Source organism: Temnothorax americanus, unplaced genomic scaffold (assembly GCF_048541705.1).
Source record: "Temnothorax americanus isolate GAGA-0224 unplaced genomic scaffold, ASM4854170v1 Scaffold85, whole genome shotgun sequence".
Taxonomy (NCBI): domain Eukaryota; kingdom Metazoa; phylum Arthropoda; class Insecta; order Hymenoptera; family Formicidae; genus Temnothorax; species Temnothorax americanus.
In genome coordinates this window covers 230,004-252,273 of record NW_027509808.1, presented here as the reverse complement: position 1 = coordinate 252,273, position 22,270 = coordinate 230,004, and the positions used below count along the sequence as shown (strand labels likewise).

General features: G+C 42.5%; 1 protein-coding gene, 1 long non-coding RNA gene and 1 other non-coding gene across 6 annotated transcripts in view; 2 read left to right on the top strand and 1 right to left on the bottom strand.

Moving 5' to 3' along the window:
• Sesn (Sestrin) overlaps positions 1 to 22,270 on the bottom strand; it is a 184,482-nt gene that overhangs the window by 29,302 nt on the left and 132,910 nt on the right. The window contains exon 1 of one of the 3 annotated variants that reach the window (XM_077424516.1): positions 6,301 to 6,955. The exons of the other annotated variants lie outside the window; for them this stretch is intronic. Coding sequence (XP_077280642.1) covers positions 6,301 to 6,333 — 33 coding nt within the window. The 5' untranslated portion in view covers positions 6,334 to 6,955. Of the gene's footprint in view, positions 1 to 6,300; positions 6,956 to 22,270 lie in introns of those variants that run through there. 3 annotated transcript variants of the gene reach the window in all.
• Positions 9,374 to 22,270, top strand: part of LOC143907638 (uncharacterized) — a 107,700-nt gene continuing 94,803 nt past the window's right edge. The window contains exons 1-2 of one of the 2 annotated variants that reach the window (XR_013259920.1): positions 9,374 to 9,912; positions 10,972 to 13,570. This is a non-coding gene — a long non-coding RNA (uncharacterized LOC143907638). Of the gene's footprint in view, positions 9,913 to 10,971; positions 13,571 to 22,270 lie in introns of those variants that run through there. The other variant, XR_013259919.1, reaches the window with a different exon arrangement.
• On the top strand, positions 16,579 to 16,651 carry Trnaa-agc (transfer RNA alanine (anticodon AGC)). Its single transcript has one exon. It is a non-coding gene; the product is annotated as a tRNA-Ala (tRNA).

Sequence of the window (22,270 nt, the reverse complement as noted above, 5' to 3'; positions counted from 1 at the left end):
TACAAAAATATCAAATTATTATAATTACAAAATGGCATTCGTACAAATTGCTGAGTAAAACTGGAAAGACTCTTCCCCAGATTTCGGATGACTATAGATAGCAAAATCGTGCATGCAATCGAAGCGTCGATAAGTCTCACTCATCGCAGTTTCACAATTTGACCTCGCTCCGCGAGGCTTGATTGTACCACGAGTTAATTTAACTCAATAGCGAGTATAAATGTAACGCGCGATGTGTGTATAATGCGAATGCGCCGGAATTTCTCCAATTGTCGTAAGAAAACGCCAAAGTCGGGCGGACTTCTGTCCGGTGAAACCTTGAATTCTTCTTAATCTGTTTAGGAGTACCTACCGCTAACTTGACTTCTAATATAACAGCCGCAAAATTTCTATTAATAACCACCAATAAACAACACGTTTTGTACATCAAAATTCTTCCCCTTTCGCCAAATTTCTTGTACAAACCGACGACATTAGTTTACGTAATCGTAATGAACGGAATTTCATCGCGGTGATAGCAAAATTTATCGCAACAAGTTTGCCCATCAGTAAAAAAAAAAAAAAAAGAAAAAAAAATCGAAGACTCGCTCCCGGTCTTGAACCGTTCGCGTCGAAGAAAGAACCCTCGTCTTTCATTCAGCAAAAGGCTTTTACGTCGCCGTTGTGACGCAAAAAAAAAAAGAAAAAAGAAGAGAGAAGTCGGGAGGAATCTGCCGGGGGGGAGGGGCGGGAAGGAGGATACACGAACGAGGAGAGCGAAGGCGGCCTATGACCGGACATAAACAACATTGGAAACCAGAACTCCGATCCTCCGAAACCAGTTCCACCGCCTAGAAAACAATTTTACGACGTCGAGGACTCGCCACGGCGATGGAAGAAAGGGAGAAAGGAGAAAAGGAGGAGGGAGGGCGAGCGCGGCGTTTATTTCCGCCTTAGGGAGGGTCTTCCAAGGACGAGCGAAGGAATATGCGTAGATTAAGAAGCATAAGTCTCCCTGAATATGTAAAATATTCACGAAAATACGGCGAAAAATATGGTAAATTTACTCCCGCGTTATGAACAATAGCGCGAAAGTTTCCATTACACACGAGGCGTTTAATGCAAATCTCGATGCAAATGTATACAAAAGTATTCAGAAGAATAAAAGGAATACGACGTTTGATGATATTACGTCAATGGTGAGATCATTTCGTTTTCCAACAGGGATTACCATTCTGTTTGTCGACCACGGACCCTACGTAACAACCGAGGGCTTCCGATTCTCGTAGGACTGGGGGAACTAAAATTCAGAAGGAGCCTGCCGCGGAGTAATCGTGACAGGTATATATCTCGACAGAGACAGAGATAACGGACTGCGGGACGAGAGGAGAAATAGGAGAGAAAAAAAGAAGATTCGATAACCGTGTATCCCGGCGAGAATACGAGCCACCACTGACGGAACGTATATACTCGTCAGACCCGTGTTGAAGGCTACAAGGAGGAGAAAAAGCATCAAGAGAAGAGAAAGAGAGGGGAAAGGGAAGGGAAATCGAATGCGCGCTCGGTGGCGATAAAAATACACGAGTCGCGTCTAATATTGTGCCTCGTATTGTGCAAAGGTAGCCACTTAATTCCGCCTCTCATTCGTCTCTCCCGGCGGAAACGGCGGACCACGAAAATACACCGGACGCGTGCGAATTTCCAATTTCTCGCGAAAATCAATCCCGGCGACGTTCAATTGCGTAACTAGTGCGAGCGACGACGAGGGAAACGTTACAAGTGCGAGAGTAAACGACACGCAAACGCACGTCGACGTCGGTTGTCTGTAATGATGAGGCTGCACGAAGCCGTTAGAGGGAACTAAGTAGTTGCGCGTGGTATATATATATATTTTTTTTTTTTGTTAAGGCTTTTGTAAGGGGTCGTATCAGTGTCACTTAGATACCTGTGCGGTTACATAATTAGCATCTTTCAGCAACAAAATTAGCAACTTATAAATCAACAACCATGTTGTCGTAGTCGCTAATGGTCTTTTGGGCTGTCAACACCCAAAGTTGATCACCTTGAATTAAGAGTTTCGCTTTGACGTTAATAAATAAAGACAGCAATGCGTGAAAAGTGCAGAGGATCGAAAAGCGCTGAGTGTGTATTGCATCAGCCATCAGCAGCGAGTAAATCTCGGCCCCGGTTTCTTATTGCTTGAAAAGATCCGCTGTCTTCGATCGAGCGAGGGAGAACGAAAGGTGTCGATGGAATCGAGGAAGGTGAACCTCAATAACACACCGCCTTTTCATAAGAAGCGTTTCAGCCGCGTATCTAAAAGAAGCACTCGACAACGCAGCCAAAATTTCAGAAATTAAAACCGTTAACTCTTGAATTATACATATATAATACACCTTCTCTTTTCTCTTTTATAATTTATCTTATATTTATAGATCTTTATAGATCTTATATTTATATTTGTAGATAAATCAAGTAAGTATCTTTTTACTTCAAAACATTTAATCGATTTTTAATTTCTACCTTCAAAGTGTTGGAACTTGAGCAATGCAAAAATAAAAGGTTTTAAATAAAAAAATAATTTCGTAAACAAACTATAATAAAATTTCAATAAAATTAATTGCATTAAAAATAATCAAGGTTTTTAATAGAATTAGTTTAAACTGGTCTAATAATAAAATTAGATTATTATATTTGTCATGGATTCTAAGAATTTTACGATTAAAAATGATCGCACGTGATCGAGCTATGAATGTTCTATTGTGGGATGCGTGCTCAAGGATGAGACGCTTGTTAATTCGACGTTGAGACTCGGGCTGACGAAAGAGGGATGAAGCTGACGCAAGATCGAGAATACTCATCGAAAATACTTATCTCGCGGTTTACTCCTACGGAGGACAAGTTATGCGAAAACACAGCTGTTTCCTGAAAGCGCGCAATATAGCGGCTCGCAATTTCGTGGCACGCTTGGCGCAGTCGTAAAAATAGACAAGGATGAATATTCACGCCGACTTTGTTTACGAGGAATTCTTAGGGACTTGTAGAAAACAGTTTAAATTCGTAGCTCGGAAACGAGCGCTAATTTAATAGCCGTAAACTATAGCGGACTATTCTTATACTCGCCAATAATTTAATCATCGCACGCGGGACCGACAGGCAACAAAAGCCAGTCGAGCGTGCGTACAAGATAAATGATGGAATATCGTACACGCAATATACATGTGAAGCCTCTGGAAATTATGTATGTGGAGAAAATATAATACACACAATTTGTGTTTTTCAGTTTCGCAAGTTACGTAATCGCCACGAACCGTATCAGTCGTCGTTTTTTTTTTTTTTTTTTACGCTGTTACTATAACCGACATCGGAGTTCAAAGCTCGCAAAATAAATATGCCTGTTATGTGAACGCAAAGATTAAATTAGATGATAATCTGATTTGTCACCTGGTTACCAAGTCATCGCGATCGCTTATCAGCCGGGGCGCGCGAAGCGCGAAGAAAAATTGAACGCCAATTACGATTCGAAGTGCGATCCGAACTGTTTTCTCATTCGGGCAAAATTAATCCCGTATAAATTAATCACCGCGTACCATTTGGTTAATGGACTGGAATTATCGAGGTTGGCGAGCAAGCGAGACGGAGAAAAAGAAAAAAAAAAGATATTTAAACTTTATTGGAGCACAGCTCACAAATGTACTCCTTATATGTACGCTTATATCATTATCGACGATGATACTGGCACATCCCGTAAAAGCACATCGTAAGAATCGCCATAAAAGTCTCGTAAAACTCGCATGTGATTCGCACGCAATCGTCACTGGACCGCCTGAGAATGGAATCGGAGGCTCTAACTTTCAATTCCGAGAATTTCAAAACAGAGCTAATTATATCTCTCTAAATCTGAATTAGTGAAAAGTCATTGGAGTGGCATACTTTAGACTGATGCATCGGTGACTAAGTCACTGACTATTCACTGATGCGTCAGTCTAAAATATGCCACTCCAGTGACTTTTCACTAATTTAGATTTAGAAAAAAAGAAAAATACACATAAATATATTTAAAAAATAGGAATTTTGCGTTTTTCAAGATATTGTGAGACATATGTATGAAAGTAATCAATTTTTCTAAAAGGATCCTTTGTCTCCCACTCACTCGCAGTCGCGTTGCCCACTTTTTCTTAACACATGCCAAATTCCTACAGTAGGTACTTGGCACATACTGTCTAAAGCCTTAGACAATTATCGCGTTGCATAAGAGCGAAATTAATTATCCGAAGATCAGTCCCGTTAAATAAGAGAGAACAGGCGTTTCTAGAAAAGTTTGTAAGAGAACGATTCGCGCGAAAATGCGGTGACGTTATCTCGACGCGAGATCGACGTGCGATTAATTAGGTAAGACGAGCGAGAGAAAGAGGGGGAAAGAGAGAGAGAGAGAGAGAGAGAGAGAGAGAGAGAGAGAGAGAGAGAGAGAGAGAGAGAGAGAGAGAGAGAGAGAGAGAGAGAGAGAGAGAGAGAGAGAGAAGGCGAGAAAAAGAGTGAGTAAAAAAACAAATGCGTAAACAAGGAAGAGGAATACGTTCATCGATGTTAAAACTCGAGGCCTGCCGACCAACCGGCAACGTTGAGCGCGATCACGCGACTCTGGCCTTCCGTCTCTCTCTCTCTCTCTCTCTCTCTCTCTCTCTCTCTCTCTCTGACTCTTTCTCTCTGTTGTTAACGTACCCTCTTTTCTCTCATGTCTATCTCGCTCGGGCGCCGGCGGCCGGCAGGCAGACCGGCCGGCCGGTTAGCCGCTCTACCGCGCCTTCATGTTGTATACTCATGTAGGTATGTACTCTGTTTCGGCCGATAAACTGGGTAAGTTTAAGTCTCGATGACTTTTCGAATGCGCGCCGGACACACGTGCGGCTGGAAGAGAGCCGAAGACAATCGCGAGAGTAACGAGACACCGCACGTTGAGCGCGTCAATAAATATTTAAGGATGAATTTTAAACCAATGCCTTGAGTTAAATAATATTTTGTTATTTTAACTACCACGTGTGTTGAAATTTACTAATTTAACAAAACAGTATTATTATTTCAACTTTATTGGTTTAATTAAAATAACATTTAATTTAGCGACATATTGAGTAAGAGCAATGGCGACTTATAGGAATGGTTAAAAACGACTCAAATTGAGTTTAATTTGATACTACGAATTTAACAGTGCAACCTTGCGATCTTCTCCGGAGGAGAGAACCGATGACGCAACGGTGGGCGTGTTTTAGAGAGAGATAATCACCCTGGATTTATATTAATGTCACGCGAGAGAATTTTTATCGCTCATTTTCAACCCGAAAGTAGCATTCGAAGAGATATCTCAGGTATTCAGCGTCGTTTAGATTTAAATGTGCGTATATACTGCAGGTAAACAATTTATATATTTATCAGATTCCCCGATGGCAGATCCGAAAAATTGAAGGTGATTTCAAGAGACAGCCTCGAAAAATAGGACGAAATGACGGAATAACGAGGTCAATTACGATGATTACTGATTAATCAGCGTTGTAAAACGGTACCGAAAACAATATATGCAACGGCCCCGCGCATGACGAAACAGCGTGATATCTTTCGTAAAGCGGTAGTTTCATCACGCCCCGAGTCTTTATCTAGTTTTAAAGGCATTTACGCGCGACAATTACAGATACACGGTATCGGCGTATACATAAACCACTTTTGTACAAATATTTGAGGTAACATATACGTAAGAAACTTGCGGAACGCGATTAGCTTTAGCGCTATACTTAGCCCGCGAATGGAAAATGTTTATCAACGAGTGACAAAGTGCTTGGGGTAGGTACGTCTCGCGCGGAAAATTCCGAAGAACCGGGAGAAGTCGTTGAGAGTCCGATCGGTCGAACTGTGCTTTCCGAGGGTTCGAAAAGAAGGATCTTTCGATCGCAGAAACTTTCCACTTGTTGCGAGCCGCCGACAACGCGAGTTGCCCGGCGACCGGCTCGAAAACGTTCGCTCCACGCTCGTTCCGCTCCGATTTTCCGGAGTCCCAGAGGATTGAGAGGATATAGATACCGCTCTCGAGGCTCACACTCACACTACTCCTCGAGCGGAGAAAAGCGAGAACGGTTTTCGAACGGAGGGCCGTCGAATTCGACGGGCACTCGCTCGTCAGCCAGGTGACAACAGGGGACGCGGGTCGATACGTCGACGCGCGGCGCGGCGCGGCGCGTCGTGGCGCGGCGCCCCGAGCGGAAAGTTCCCCTCGAAAAAGACGAGCGAGGGAAAATGAAAAGAGAGGAAAAAAAAAAGAAGTGAAAGACTTACGTCATTCGGTCCGATCTGGCCCATGCTGCCCATGCTGGTGGCACCGCGATTCGCGATCGTATCTGCCGCCACCGGCTGCGGGCCGTCCTCGTTGGCAATGGGAATCTTGAAGACCTTTCGATAGATACCACTGACGACGAAAGAGACTTCGCGGGCACACCCCGGGGGCTAACGACCGTTTCTGACCCGCGGCTCTCTCTTTCTCTATCTATCTATCCCTCTTCCTGGCGAGTCGCGCGACGAGCGACGATCCCGACAATGAGCCAACAAATTATCACCGGCGACTCGGCGGGCCGGCTTCGGCGCGACACGTCCGTCGATTGTCACTACGAGTAACGTGGTACGAGGTGTAACGTAGCGCAGCTACGACCAGTCATAATATATCACAAAGGGGGGGGGCAGCGCCGACTTCTCCCGGAAACTCGGAGACGAGTGGTACTTAGCGACGACGGTGTGCAACAAAGAAAGAGGCGCGTCAACGCGTGTAAACGTACCGAGAGCACAACGGCGAGGCGAGAAAAGATCTCGGGGAAAACGCGAGAGAATCGGGTTAGGTTGAGTATTAACAGGTACGGTCGGTGCGAGCGATGCGAGACGAGACGAGACGATCCACCCTGGACGAGAGCCGGTTGCTAACTGACGCCGTCGAGCGCCGAGCGGCCGCGATCATCTGACCGGCAGGCCGGGCGCCGGGCGTCGGGGAAAGCAGGATGGCGGGGGAATGGGGATGCGAGGATGGCAGATCGCGGCCACACGGGGGATGGTGGAGGCACGCACGCCGGTTTTACGCGGCTGTCATTGGTCGGCGCAGGGCTGTACGACGCTCGACGAGAGTCCCGCGTCGATCTATCGACGGTATTTCGAGAGCGTGTGGCCAGACGGGAACAGATTTTTCGGGGGCTCGACTCTGATTGCGAGTCGACCCCGCTGATTCTAAAAAAAAACTGTCCCCTCGATTCTTCCGCCGCCGGGTCTTCTCCCTTCTCGCTTTCTCTTTAATTAATATGCACCGAGATATTTTTTTTCCGAAATATGTTAATTAAAATTAACCGAAATTTCGTCTCTCCCTCTCTCTCTCTCTCTCTTTTTTTCCCCTCCCTCCATTCTCTCGAAGCAAAACTAGGAAAAGAAGAAATCAATTAAACCTCGCAGTAATTTCAAACGACATTTATAATAACTCCGATCTAAATAAGATTATGGCGTAATAATAAATTATTTTAATTACTTTTGTACCTCTCTCCTACCTTCTTTTTTTACTGTCTATATTCGAGTATATTCTATTCGTACAAATCAGCGATTTCCTTTGTCTGTTACGTCACTGAACCTTAAATAACCGCGTTTTGAAAGCTTTAATTCGGCTTCGCTTTATTGAACCTTGTAATCCAACCTTCAGAATCTTTATCTTCGACTAACAAATCTCTTCAAGAAATCCAAAACCAAACTTACAAACATTTACGTACGTTCCGTCCGTAGATACGAGGTCGAAAGATCGGAGATACACTCCTGCGCGCGCAGGCGGCCGGCCTGATCAGCTGATGCCCTAGCAACAGTGATACTAACCGCGCTAAATATATCAGTTGCATCTGGTTATCGGTACAAAGCGAACTCGTAACAACGGCAATAACACGAGAGAGAGAGAGAGAGAGAGAGAGAGAGAGAGGGAGAGAGAAGGATAGAATTTCGTCATACGATTAAATGCATAATCGTCAATGACGTGTATCGCTCTACGATTTAAGGATGCGAGGGATGACACTTCCTCGCCGGTGAGTCGCTCGTACGAATTTCCGACCGCGATTATAGTTGCGTTAGAAAGAATCCCGGCAAATCACAAAATAATTGACAAAGACATACTCGTGAGAGACACATAAAAAATGAGATGTTGCACGTGCTAAAAAAATTATATTTTACTGTTAAGTTTATTAATAATTTATATAAACTATAAAATCGATTATACCGATAATAATACAGCTATAATAATACTACAATAAAAATAATATATATCTTTCCTTTTTCGGACCATTAAATTGCGTAAAGAAAATTTAGTGAGAGCTTCGTGAACTTGTAAGCCAAGAGTCATATTATTCAATCTTGCGGCGATTAAGAGAAAGCAATGATGACACATCAACGTACACTTGTCTTTTTCTTTATAGAAACATGACGTAAATAAATATACTGATACATTTATGTACTTAATAGGTTTAGATTATTTTTTATCAGGTGATAATTTTATTATATAAAAATAGTAGATTACGTTCTTGTAAATACCTCCCCTCCTCGAAGAAGTCACAAGTGTAATCTGACCTGAATAGCTCTCATAAAAATAATTTCTGGACTGCTGATAAGTTATCTCGCACTACCGAACTTACAATTCGCAATCGCGAATAATCTTACTAAAACGCATGTTTCAATACACATTATACTTTCATCATATTTTTGATATTTTGAAACTATATGATGATTAACATTGCTCATTATCAAATTAATCTACAGATAGTGTGTTATATCTTTTCACCCCTCCCCCTCCAAAAAAAAGTAAACGACATACGACTCCGTACTGACTGAACGGAACAAAAATCAGATCTACTTCTTAACTGAGGAACAAAAGTCAGAAGATGAGCGCGTCTGGAAGACGAGTCTTTTCCTTTAGAAGTAGAGATCCTGAAATTCAATTAAGTAAAGGAAACGTATCATGTGACATAACAGGTTCGTGCGTCGTAAATGTTGAGGTCAATGAAACCACATTCCTTCGGGTAGATTGGGGGATCGCAAACGAAATGGCACCGCCATCCGAGAGACCTCCGATTCATTCCTTCTTCCTTTGTCTCCCAAGGACACTGCAAAATGAAGGCAGCGAGGGACCGACCCTTCATTTCCGCGAGAGCCCTTTAACGAGTCTTTGTTACGCGTACGAAATGTCGTCGCGCGAAACAGAGCAAGAGTGTACAATATATATATATACATACATATATATACATACCTATATATACATATATGAATGAGTGGGAGAGGGGGGGGGAGAAGAGAGAAACGTGAAATACGTTCATAATCCGTGTGATAAACTACTGCGCAGAGATTATTCGTTTTGCACGTATTCGTTACACGTAAAACGTCACAGAGCGACGTGCACAATATTAAATCACGTCCGATTCGATTGCTGCGCGATCAGCGATTTTACTCTCGAATAATTCCGATAAGTAGCTGCAAACATTACGCGTATAGCTTTCATCAGTTTCGTCCCAGTCGGCTTTCGTCGAAACGCTGCGAAACGCGTCACGCAGACTCGATAAGGAGCCACGAGGGACGACGACCAGGAAAAGTCGCCGTATCCCGAGTTATGCATTAATTATCGACGATAACGAACGGATTTTCGCGGAACTGAACGGGGCGGCTATAGCGGCTGCGCGATTTTTCTATTCGGGATCTCGTGTTAGACGTCATTCGGATGGGACGGACAGGAAGTTCGGTGATTATTGGTCGGCGACGTCGCGTTGTGCATATTTTGGCGTGTGAAACGCAACACCGAGTCCGACCTTTTCCGCGCTTTCGGACGAAACGATGGTGACGAAATGCGGCGACGATAACAGTTCCTTCAACCTGTCTGCCGCGAAACAGGTACTGGCGGTCTCTAGAAAACGTGTTTCGTATGCCGTGCGGATTGACAGGCTAGATTATTGGATAGATAGACGGATAGATTAGCCAGCCGAAAGAAACCAACATGAGAGCGTTCCGCGAATTCAGTTTCTTACGGCCGGAGTTACGCCTGTCGGAGCTTCCATCTCGAGATACGAGGGGGGCTCCGGTATCCATTGAAAATACATAAACTTAAACCAAATATTACCAGATATACAGATTTTCATATTAAATGTATGTATGTACTATAAGATTTATACCAGATATAAACTAATAATAAGAGAGACATGAATTTAATTATAAACTAACATGTTCAATTTATGACGGCCGAATTAACGATTCTTCTCTCTATTTCTTTCACTTTCTCACTTTCTTTCTACCTTTCTAGCCACATTCTCCGAATAGTACAGCACTTGCTCAATATACACGAAATGCGCGTACGCTAAAGCATCTGTTCGAAAATTCGTGGTAAGAATTCCGCTCGACGGTAATCACGATGAGGCACAGAGGCACCGACATTCAGGCGAATGATATTTTAGTCGAGTTCCGTGTGAACTCCCGGTCAATCGCGATTTCCGCGAAGACGAGAACTTCTCTCCCTTTCCCCCTCCCCGCTTTCTCTCTCTCTCTCTCTCTCTCTCTCTCTCTCTCTCTTTCTCTTGCTTCGACGCTGTAAGGTTTCTATTATTTTGTATTCCCGGGAGAAGGCGGACGCGCACGCACACACACACACACACACACACACACTTTTGGCCGAGGTTAGTATTGGAAGCGCGAAGGGGTCAACGCTCGGGAAAGCGCCTCTCATTACGGCACTGCCATACGATATTGCCAGGCCCGTCGCTTGAATATCCCTGTTCTCCTCATAGTCCTGACGCTCTTACTCCGTGTACAATTGTATACATATGTCTACGTATCACATTCCGTTTCCCTTTCTCTCACCCTTTACCTCTATGTATCGCGATCGCCTCTCCTGCTTCCTCGAATGCTCGGATCATTTTGCCTCTGTGCACTTACGATAATGAGTTTTGTTTTTTCTAGGTCGCCCTCCAGCCCTTTTCCACGCTCGATTTCATCCCTTACGAATGACAGAGGCTCAATCCGAACAATTCGCCTTGTTTCTGTTTCTCTCTTGTTATTCTGGCTTATGGCATTTATTAGAATGGATGCTGGGTACCACGCTTAACTAAATTGTCTTCTTTTCTTTGTTATTAGCGGGGGGGGGGCGCAATTCAGAGACCAGCAGGACCGATTGATTAAAGTTGTCACATTTTATTTTTACTCTGTACTTTTATAGTGTAATCCGTCAGCATCTTTTTTCGCAAGATTAATACATTATATTTGTAAAAATAAATGAACAGTAATGCGATTATATTTACTCGTGAAAGACAAATAAACGGACAGGTCTATATCTCGGCACAATAATACGAGCTTGAAAATATTACCTGTCCACCATCAGATAAAGCAACGGTTACCTATTCACCCAACGTACCAAATGATCAATACCGCCGAAAAAAAGACGTCTCCACCTCCCTCCCGCTTTCGTGTTAACTGTCAGTCTGTCGTCGGTATCCTCAGGCTGTCACAACATCGCTCTACATCGGTTTATCCCGCTGGGCTGGTCTTTTTTTCCAAACTCGACACAATCGATTCTTATTATCTCTTGCATTCACCTTTTTATCCTGTTCGTTTTCCCGCTCTATTAGTTTGCTCTAGCCATCTTTCTACTTTCATATCCTCCTCCGAGATATTCTGCCTTCTACGCTAAACCTCTCTATCTCGTTTTCTTTTTCTCCTGCACTCTCTCTTTCTCTCTTTTTCTCTTTTACATACACAACGTCCCGTTATAACGGAGCCTGGAGCAGTTCGCTGTTCGGTGTACACGATTAGCTCCTACGAAACCATCGGAAAGTTTTGTCTACCGCAATTTGCGATGACTAATAACCGGTTCCACGCTCGAGTGACGAAAATTGCTTTTACCTTGCGCGACGCTTATTACCATCGACGGAAGACGTTCGTTCAATCGGTCTGTTGGTCAGTAGGCTCGTCCGTAAACCTACATTTCGTCAAGGATATCGGACATCCTTTATCTGGAGAAAACCTTCTTGAAATAATTATCGGCCTCAGATTATACGTAATTAAAGATAGTTGACGATGGTAATTAAAAAGGATGGACCGCGATAAAAGGCCTATTTGTTCAGAAATAAAATTATCGCAGTTCGAGGCTATTTCTCACGAAACGTCCTGCATTTCATCAGTAACTCATTAAAGTGCGCCATATTTGTTTTCGGCGAATGAATTACGAACGGATCGTGGAATTACCAATTTTGGACGCGTCGAACACTTCCAGCAGAATTAACATCAAAACAGATAATTCGGAGACAAAGAACCATCTTACGGAAAGGTGCGTTTTTTATCAGCGCATATGTATTCAAATCGTGCGTTTTATTTTTGTTATTCACGCAAAAAGTTGTACGTTATAGCATCCACAGCTATTTCTCATCGCGAACAAAATATCGCGCATACTCGCGATACGCCAGACGTCGAAAAAGCTCTAAGGTCAGCTAGCGAGTAACCAGCGAATCGCGATATGATAGTACGAAATAAATCTGCGTCATCAAATCACGTCCAAGGATTTCAAAATCGAACATCGACAAAAATAATAATACTTAATGCCACTAGTAATATTAAGAATAATAATTTCCTATTAAACGAAAAAATGAACTTTCTTTTAAAATGAAAGAAAAAGGCTTTATTTTTGAAACTTATTTTAAAAAGTTTTACATCGGCAAGTACGCGCGCATATTCACATGAAACCATATGGGATTACATAAATTAAACATATATGTATACAGCGTGAAACAAAGCATAAAACGTGGTTCTCCGAAAGTCAGTGGCCAGCAAAATATTATGTATAGTTATGCAAGAAGCGAGTGCGGAGAGTATTTTCGCGATTCTCGTAAATGGGCCGGTATCAAAAGTATGACTCACTGTCGCGATGCATGAATAGTCGCGCGTGTAGACGTAGTTGTGGGACTGCCTAAGTATATCTCGATCCCTCAATGTCCTTGCACGTAATCTTCCGCTAAAAGACACCGATATAAATTGTTCAAGAACGTTTAGCGACTGTGAGTCACGTCGCTCTACACTGGAAAACTTTGCGTAACAATGCCAGCGCGTCTGCTCCCGATCGCTAAGCGAAGATCAGACTGTTTTGCATAAGGTCATTCGCGCAGATGTTCTTAAATGGGATCTTAAACATGATTTTTATGATGAAATACCGCAAATTTTCGCCGCAAGAAATTTACGAGTTATTCGAAAACGTATAACGTCGTAGAAAGAGAGCAGCTTTACACTATTTATGTGTGAATTTTTATAGATAATGGATTTAATTCTATAATAAGGCTTTAAAATATCAACGGCAAAAATATGGAAATATCTAATTAAAATATTTTATATCAGAATTGCATTATTTAAAAGGATTTTTTCAAGATCACGCGAAGCACCTCGCGACGCCGTGAGCTATAACTATTTTTAGTTTATGTAAATTTAGTCCCGCGGATAATGTCTTTGAAAAAGCTTTTAGCGTATATATACACAATAAATTTAAGATGTAGCAAATTGTTGGCAAAAAGAAATAAAATCGCGTAAAAAAAAAAGAAATATTTCGCTGTTATATCCTTAAGAACCTTAACAAATCCGGCCTATAATATTTTTGTCTCCGACATATATCTTTATGCTTTTTATCCTCACGATAAACTCGCTAAAATAAAACCGTACGCAATACTTTTTGTTGGATAAGAAAATATACGAAATGGATCGATCTCCATCAAACGGGCTCATAAATACCATCGAGCATAAAAGCTCCCTAAAATCGTTCATCCCCAGCACAGTAGGTTGCGTAATTTTTACGACGCCTACTTGGCCAAGAAGCTTACACTGTTTGGGGAGTATCGAATAAATCGATACGTAAACTGTTCATTCCTTTGTTTGTCGGGCGAATCTTTCATTAGAATTAAGATCGGAAGTTCTGGGGTTCCTTGTTTACGCTACGAAACACAGATAAATCTTCTCTATTGATGCTGAGTAAATGTTTTTCATTAACGATCACCAGTGAATACGCACACACACACACACACACACACACACACACACACACACACACACACACACACACACACACACACACACACACACACACACACACACACACACACACACACACACACACACACACACACACACACACACACACACACACACACAATGAGAAGAAAATCTAAATAAATTATTAATATATCTGACGCATAAAAAAACATGATTGTAAATTTGTTTCTATTTGCGAACATTTTTTTCCATGTAATATTGCGATATAAATTGAAATGGACGTGTAATGGACGATTGTGCTAGATTGCGCTAGATTATGCTGGAGCCTATTAATATTAAAAGAAAAAACATTAAGTAAACATGCATTTGTCTCTGTAATTTGAATTATTCAACGAACACTTGAATGATTTGCATTTTATCTAAACGCGTGATATGGGTCAAGCATGATATCACTTCATATCGCGTCTTTTGTCTCGATGTCAATCAAGATATTTCGGAAATTCCACATCACGTCACGCGTTGTCATTAAATTGATAAATTGTGTAGAATTAATAATTATGTAGGAATATATAATATATCGCGTAATACGTAGAAGAATACAGGCCGGGGCAAATGTCAGGGAATAAAATGAGAGAGTCAAATAGATGGGGAATAATATTGGAGTCAAGTTGGAGGAAATCTAGAGATTGGTGCGGCAATTGTTTTAATACCGCCATTTACGTAACATATGTGACATGATAGAACGCTTACTTCGCAGATTGAGAGACTTTCGCAATTTGGGAACCGCTGTCGTGGCGTGAAGCGTGCACATGACAGACGTGCACGTGGCGGAGACACGCGCGCGCGAGGGAAAGTAATGCTGCAGAAGAGAGCCGCGTAGCCATTTCGGGGTTTTCCGGAAGAATTCAGGGAGGCGAGAGAGAGAGAGAGAGAGAGAGAGAGAGAGAGAGAGAGAGAGAGAGAGAGAGAGAGAGAGAGAGAGAGAGAGAGAGTGAGAAGGGAGGGTCGGCGCAATTTTCGACGTTGCCGTCGGAAAACGCGGTCGGTTCGTCTCTTTGTTACGACCGCAATAACGTCACGCTACGCCGAGAGAGCCTCGTATAGACTCACGGCCCGGCTATTTACTGGAATCGTAAAAACGCGAACAAAGGTTCGTTAGCGCTAGTCTGCTGTCTCCTTTTACGCGCGTTACGTAAGGGGGCAGGGCAGCGCGGGGAAAGAAGGCGGTATCGTGAGCGAAGGCGACGGATAAACGGATCCTCGCGTTTTCACATGCAACGCGAGACTTCCTCTTTGGAATGAAAAAAAAAAAAAAAAAATCCGAATGAATCGTCTATTTGGTGCCTCTTCTTTTTATTTAACGGAGAAAAGAAAGCCACACTGCCGATAAACCCCCGTAATGAGCGCGCCGCTTTGTTCCTCTCGTTCGGCGAGAAAGAACGATAGCGCTATTGATAACCAGATCCACCAGACAGATCATCACGAATTAACTCGCGAGTTTCTTCGCAGGACAAATTATTTATTTAGGAGCTTCCCACACAAAGAAAAAGATATATAGATTCGAGGTTGAGTGATTTAATTCGTGGCTATTCACGGATCAAATAAAAAACCCTGGGGAAAAAAATCAAAATGGGTGAATCATTCTGTACGGTGTCTCATGCATTTGGCTTTGCACTGTTATCGCGGCAATAATCGTTTTTTATAGTCCAAGAAGTTGAGTCGCGCACGTTCGCACGACAATCTTTATTTTCTCCGTTAATAACGAGCTCCATTCTCGTTCCCATTTGAGACAATGGACGCTTATTTTGTAGGTTGTCACGTTCATAAAAAATCGAAGTAACCACGAGCTCTCGGAAAAAAAATACAAGACGATTACAACATAGCCGTAAAAGTACAATAAAACGTTCGCGAAAGCGTGAAATTGCTCAAATCGACGCTCCTCCCTGGATTCGTTAAACGCAACGATTAAAATAAGGAAAATCAAAACTGGTTTACCGCTTGCAATTATGTACGGCGCAAGATCGTTGCATCAATTTTACGCCGCGATGCATGGTTAGCTGCAGGTGCAACGATCTGACACATATTATACTGATATGATTCACCCATGACTAATACAAAAAGAAGAAGCGACGAGTCCATTGAACGGAGAAAGACAATAGAATCATGTTTACGCACATTATTTAAACTCGATTTTTACAACCAATATTTACGATAAAGCAACTCATGCCTTATCAATTCAAGAGCGTCAGTATTATTGTATTTTTTTTTCCAGATTATTTTATAGTTTTTAGAATGCAAAGAGATACGTTAGGTCAGGAATAAAACGTCGCGGCCTGAACTGGCGTGAATTAACTGAGGATCTAGTCGTCACGTCGCAAAACGAAGCCTGCAGTGTCGGTTATGCCCGTTACCGTCAGTCAAAGTGTTAAATGATGGATTCACCTCAGTTCTCGAGACGAGAGGTATTGTTCGGAGAAAGTGTAACATCGCATGTTACTCCGCACTGAAGTGATCTCACAGCCTTCCGCTCTCTTACACCAAGGGGGCGTAGCTCAGATGGTAGAGCGCTCGCTTAGCATGCGAGAGGTACCGGGATCGATACCCGGCGCCTCCAGAACTCCTTTTGCCGACTGGAAAAGCAAACTGAGAACCGTGCAAGAGGTATAAAAAAAAATCCCTATCGTATAAACGACAAGATTTTTTTATCCTATTGCATGAACATTTAAAACGTTTTCGACTGGAAAAGCAAAGTAAGCATGCAAAAGATACAAAAAACGATATATAAAAGATATAAAAAAATCTCTATTGCATAAAAGGCAAGATTTTTTTTATCCTGTTGCATGAATATTTAAAACATTTTCGACTGGAAAAGCAAATGAATGCAAAAGATATAAAAAACGATGGAAAAGATATAAAAAAAGATATAAAAAAGCCCCTATCGCCTGAAAAGCAAGATTTTTTTTTTTTTTAATATTCTGCTGTATGAACATGTAAAACGTTTTCGATAACAAGCGAAAATAAGTTCCCGCAATTTTGGATATCGTCGTAACGAAGACGATAATCTGATCGCCGGCGAATGGCACAATTCGAATTTCCTCCTGCAAAGCCGAAGAGAGGTGTGTGTGTGTGTGTGTGCACAGGTACCGTAGCGCAGAGAGATGCAGTAACGGTACAATATAATTCCACGAGATTGCGGGCATCACCGACCACATTGCAGGTACGCGATCCACGGATGTGATTCCCTCCGGCGAACTTTTACAACAATGCATACGCCGGCCTGATAAAGCGGTGAGATATCCGTGTCAACTCGATGCGCTGGGCTGCATGCCGATCGTTTTCTCTCGCGCGCTTTAACGAAAACGTCCGACAACATTTCTTGTTGTGCGTCGAACGTATATACTACATATTTTATCGTCGTATCTCTATTGACGACAGAAGTCACGAAGATGAACGTCGAAAATAAACGTGCTTCTTGGTGCACATTCGCGTGAGATAAAAAGCGTTATCGCCTCTCGATATTTCGCTCAATCATCCTCATCGTACGATACATCTCCCGCTTATCGCGCTTACAAAATTAACATAATCAACAATTCATAAAAATTCAAATTATATACATTCAACAAAATTTAAAAAAATTCAAGATGACGCACGGGGTAAGATTAAAAAAAAAATTGAACGAATATATTTCTGGAAATTACTATAAATTTAAAAATTACAATTAAATTTTGGAATACGATGAAAAAGATGGCGCGACGATATAAATCGCCGTCCAACGTGACATTTAGTTTTAAAATTCTTTTTGTCGGAGACACTGTCTGAGTGTACGTGACGGCGGTCACCGTGTCATTGCATAATGTTGCCAGAATTGCAAGTAGGGCTTTGTCACGGTGTTTACGAGCAGCGGCGGGCGATTCCGACAAAAGTCCTCGGAAAAAAACCGAGAGATTTGCGATTGTCCTGATTGCATCGACGCGACGACGACGCCTCAATACACGAATGGGGGATGTTCCGACCGAAGATAATTTTTCAATGTAATCGCAAGTCTATCTAATGTATCTTGACCGGCCGGCTCTTAAATAACTGCTTGCATAACGTTACGCGTACACACCTCGCGAGCTAGCGGGTATATCTATAATCTGTTTACGATCGTCTCCCGACGGTTTAATTGCTGCACTTCGGCTCCGATAATGAGCCGCAGCATTGTTGTGACACCTGATAATATAATTTGCAGATAAACGCGAAGACGAGCAGTCAGGCTGCCTGCTTGTGCAGCGTTACTTTGGAATGCAACTGTGCAAACTCCGCGGCGCGAATCTACGATCGTTCGCTTTATGCATACGCACTCTCCATCGTAAATTACCTAACATTTTCAGAATTTTAATACGGACGTTCGTTTACGTTCCAAATGAACTAAGAATCGAGAAATTTCTGCCATACGTTTTACGAAACACGATTGCTGAAAACTGAAAATGATTTATCTACTAACAAAATTTCATTAAACGTTACATTTTTCGTAAGTTTGTAATTTCGCTTTGCTGATGCATTTTTGTAATTATATTTTTAATTCTTTGTAAAATTGTAAAATTGAAAAATAAATTCCTTTATTTATTTATACAGTACTGAAATGTATTTTGCTGTGAACGTTATTCTATTTTCATATCAATTACAATTAAAAGATTATTCGTATTTAAATATACCTTCTTGCAAAAAAAGTTTAGATTGTTATTAATTGCACCTATTATGAAGTGTTCTGTACAAAGAACATATGCATATCGCGATCAAGTTTTTAAAAATATGTTAGTGCATGTTGCAATAATTCAAGCAGTTAAATATGCGTTGCAGCGAAAAAAGAAGGAGAATAATCGCCCCAAAATTATGTGGAAAACACGATAAGCAGTTTAGTCGTAGGCCAGGTCGCCAGGTTCGAGTGACGCAAATCGGACTGCACACGATGCTCGAAAAACAGGGTGTGTCGCGATATAATGTCATAACTTTAAGATTCAATGCGTAAAGTGACGCCAGGTAAAAATCACGAATGTGGGTTTCAAACGTTACGGAGACAGTTTTATTTTTGTATCTAAGAAAAAAACAAAGCAATTACGAGCAATGTGAGATAAAATAATGATCTTAACAGGCGTATAACTGATAAAGAGCTACGTTCTCACCGAGCATTTAGCGATAAATATGGTTGTCTGATTCTCACATCTCACGTTGTTATTGAACGCGATATTAATGGCAAGCAAACAAGGCATACAGCATAGCGTTAAATGTGCGGGCTCTGTTATCAGTTATGCGTTTATATCGATTAATATACCGCTGTATGTATGTACATTGGCTCCTTTATTGAAGAATCTACGAGCATTACGTAATTCTGTAAATTACCCGAAGCCCGATGTTCTCACATAACGTGTTTAACGTGGAATCGCCGCGGGAATTGGACAGCTAAAATCGCGGGACACTTTGTGCGAAGGCGAGAAAAAGGAGAAGACCGCGCGTCGCCGCACTTTGCAACTCGATTAACAAACGCCCCGGAGTTATCTGCACGTCGCTTCGAGGTTTCCACTCGCGCAATTCGGCGCAAACAAGCGCCTCGCGAGTCTGTAAACAGAGACCCCGAGAAGGAGAAAGAGATAGAAAGGAAAAGAGAAGCTGAGAGAGAGAGGGAGAGAGAGGGACAGAATGAGATACTGAGCAGCAAAGCAGAGAAAGCGGAGGAAAAGGAGGAAAAGTTGGCGGAGGAGTTTGCGTTGTCAAGTTTTCCGGGCTTTATTTTCCGCGCTTCGCCGGCGAAACTCCCAGGAATTTCACTCGTACCATTTTCTTCCGACAATGCCGCCCATGCCGCTTGCGCAAAAGGCTGGTTAACGAGAAAACTTGCGTTCTCTCCCCCGGGGAAGCAGGGTGTGTAGGGGGAAGGTTCGCCAACGAAATCCTCGACGAGCTTTCTGTTGTTCGTTTATCATAGTTATGCCAGTCTACCCAAATTATCAAACACCGAAAATTATACATATATATCTATAAATATAAATATATAACTTTCGATATTGTATACATGATTCTTCTACGGCAATACGCAATTTTTTAGACGTTTATTCACACGTCAGAAGATTGTTTAATAGTCAATAAACCGACATTGCCCCAGAATCTTATTAAGCATCTTTTTATCGTGATTACTGAAAAGTAAGCTATAAGAAAAACGGTTGTTTTTTAATGATGAGATAATTTTATGCTAAATCAAAGGGGTTCGGAATTAAAGCACATTTTTTTTTAGACATTTGACATTTAATAACGATAAAATCCTGAAGCAAGATTAAGAAAAAAATTCTGGACTATTCGAAGCGTTTGTAGATGAAAGGAAATGGAGCAACCCTTGGCGACGCCCTAAATAAAAGCCGTCGTCGAAATCGGCGGACGATCAAACCGGCAGTCGCGATTTCCACGTTGCGACAACGAGACGCTGTGTAGCGCATCCTAATCGTCGTATTTCTTTCCCCCTCGTATGCGCGCGTACGCTTTTGCTTCCGAAGCGCGCGGGGCATCATCGGCGAATCAATGGCGGGCGGCTCGTAACAGCGGCTCTCCGACTTTTATGCGCCGATAAATTAAGGGAAACTCGCCTGAGAAGAACGCGTCAGAGTGTACGGGACGAGGGGGAGAAAAGTCGGATACGCATCTCCGTGTGTCTTTTCCGTGGAAGCGTGAAGAACGCGGGGTGACGAGAACGTCAGCGGTTGGATGTTGGGTCGTAAAACCGGAGCTGTATCAACAATGTATTTTTCTTTCCCCCTTGCCGAAAGGGCCGCGCCCGGCCCGGCCCGGTTCCCCCTCGGCCGGCGCGCGATCAATGATCTATCGCGATCACACAGCCGCGCGCGGACGAATTTTATATCGCGATAAATTAGTCGAATTGCGCGCGCGGAGCCGAGGGTATCCGCACGAAATTAAATCGGGCCTCGTATACTATATTCCGTTGAGCTATAAAACCTACGGACGAAAATGTCTCTAGGGATTTATATGTATATAGTTTAGGAGAGAGAGGCATATACGTGCGTTTTATAGGCTCTATCTAGCCGGCGTATAGGAGGGCTGTCGCGTTAAATTATAAATTCGGTCAAACAATGGCAACGATAAAGTCGCCGAGAAATTATATTGCTCCGAGATTCGGCGAGATTAGAAATTTATTTCTACTTCTAATCGCGCGAGACACAATACGCGCTCTGTTGCAGATTTATCGGACGTTTCTTCGGTCGGATAAAAATAAAATAGTATATAAAGAATACTATGTAACTTGAAGAAACGTTAATTTCAAATATTGACGAAAGAGATGCGTACTCAATGAGGGAAATCCTACAATTGTAGAACGATTCACATAAAAATGACGTATGGCTCACACTCGAGTAATCTTTCGTAATCGCATAGACCATAAAATCGATCTTGGTAAAAAATCCAGGAGCATATAGAATTACCTCGATGCAACGATAAACCCTGCGCGGTATTATCCACTCAAGAAATCATCGTGGGACTCGAGCGACAGGGATAGATTTTATTTTCTGACAGATTAGTACCTGCATTACGACAGACAGAGAGAGAAGAAAGGAAATCGAGGGACCGGTTAGGTAAAATCTGGGAGCGTCCCTTCGCCGGGCCCGGCCGGCGGGGCGACGAAGGACGAAGTCAAGCACCTTGAAGCAGAGCGAGGACGGGAGGACGTGATGGTCGCGCTCATGTGTCAACGGTGTAATAAGGGTTTCCCGAAAAGGGGGGGGGACGCGTTCGAAATTGCGTACCTCGCGCTGGTAATAACACCCCGGCAGTCAACCTCGAAAAGGAATTTAATCGGTCTGCTTTCGTTTACGGCGCATAAAAACCGGAGGGAACCGGCGAGGTCGTCGTCTTACGATTCGCGTTACGCTTCCGAATGTAAACAGGAGCACCGTAGAACTCTCCGGCCAAGGAGAGACACATTGATAAATAAGTTTCATTGTTCCGTCAGGCCCCCCGATTATTCTCGCTACGCATGAGTCGCACGAGCAATACATTGTCGCTTAATGTTTGACATTGACGACAGCTTCGCGCGAGGGTTCGGAGCAAATTTAGAATCCATAAGAAAAAATTTTTAAAATAGAAAATATTTTAAGACTGTATTTTTATGTCGCAAGTTAATTTTAAACTATTCGCCGTCTCTCTCTATTTGCAAAGATATTTCCTAGAAAATATTTTCTTTGTTCACCGC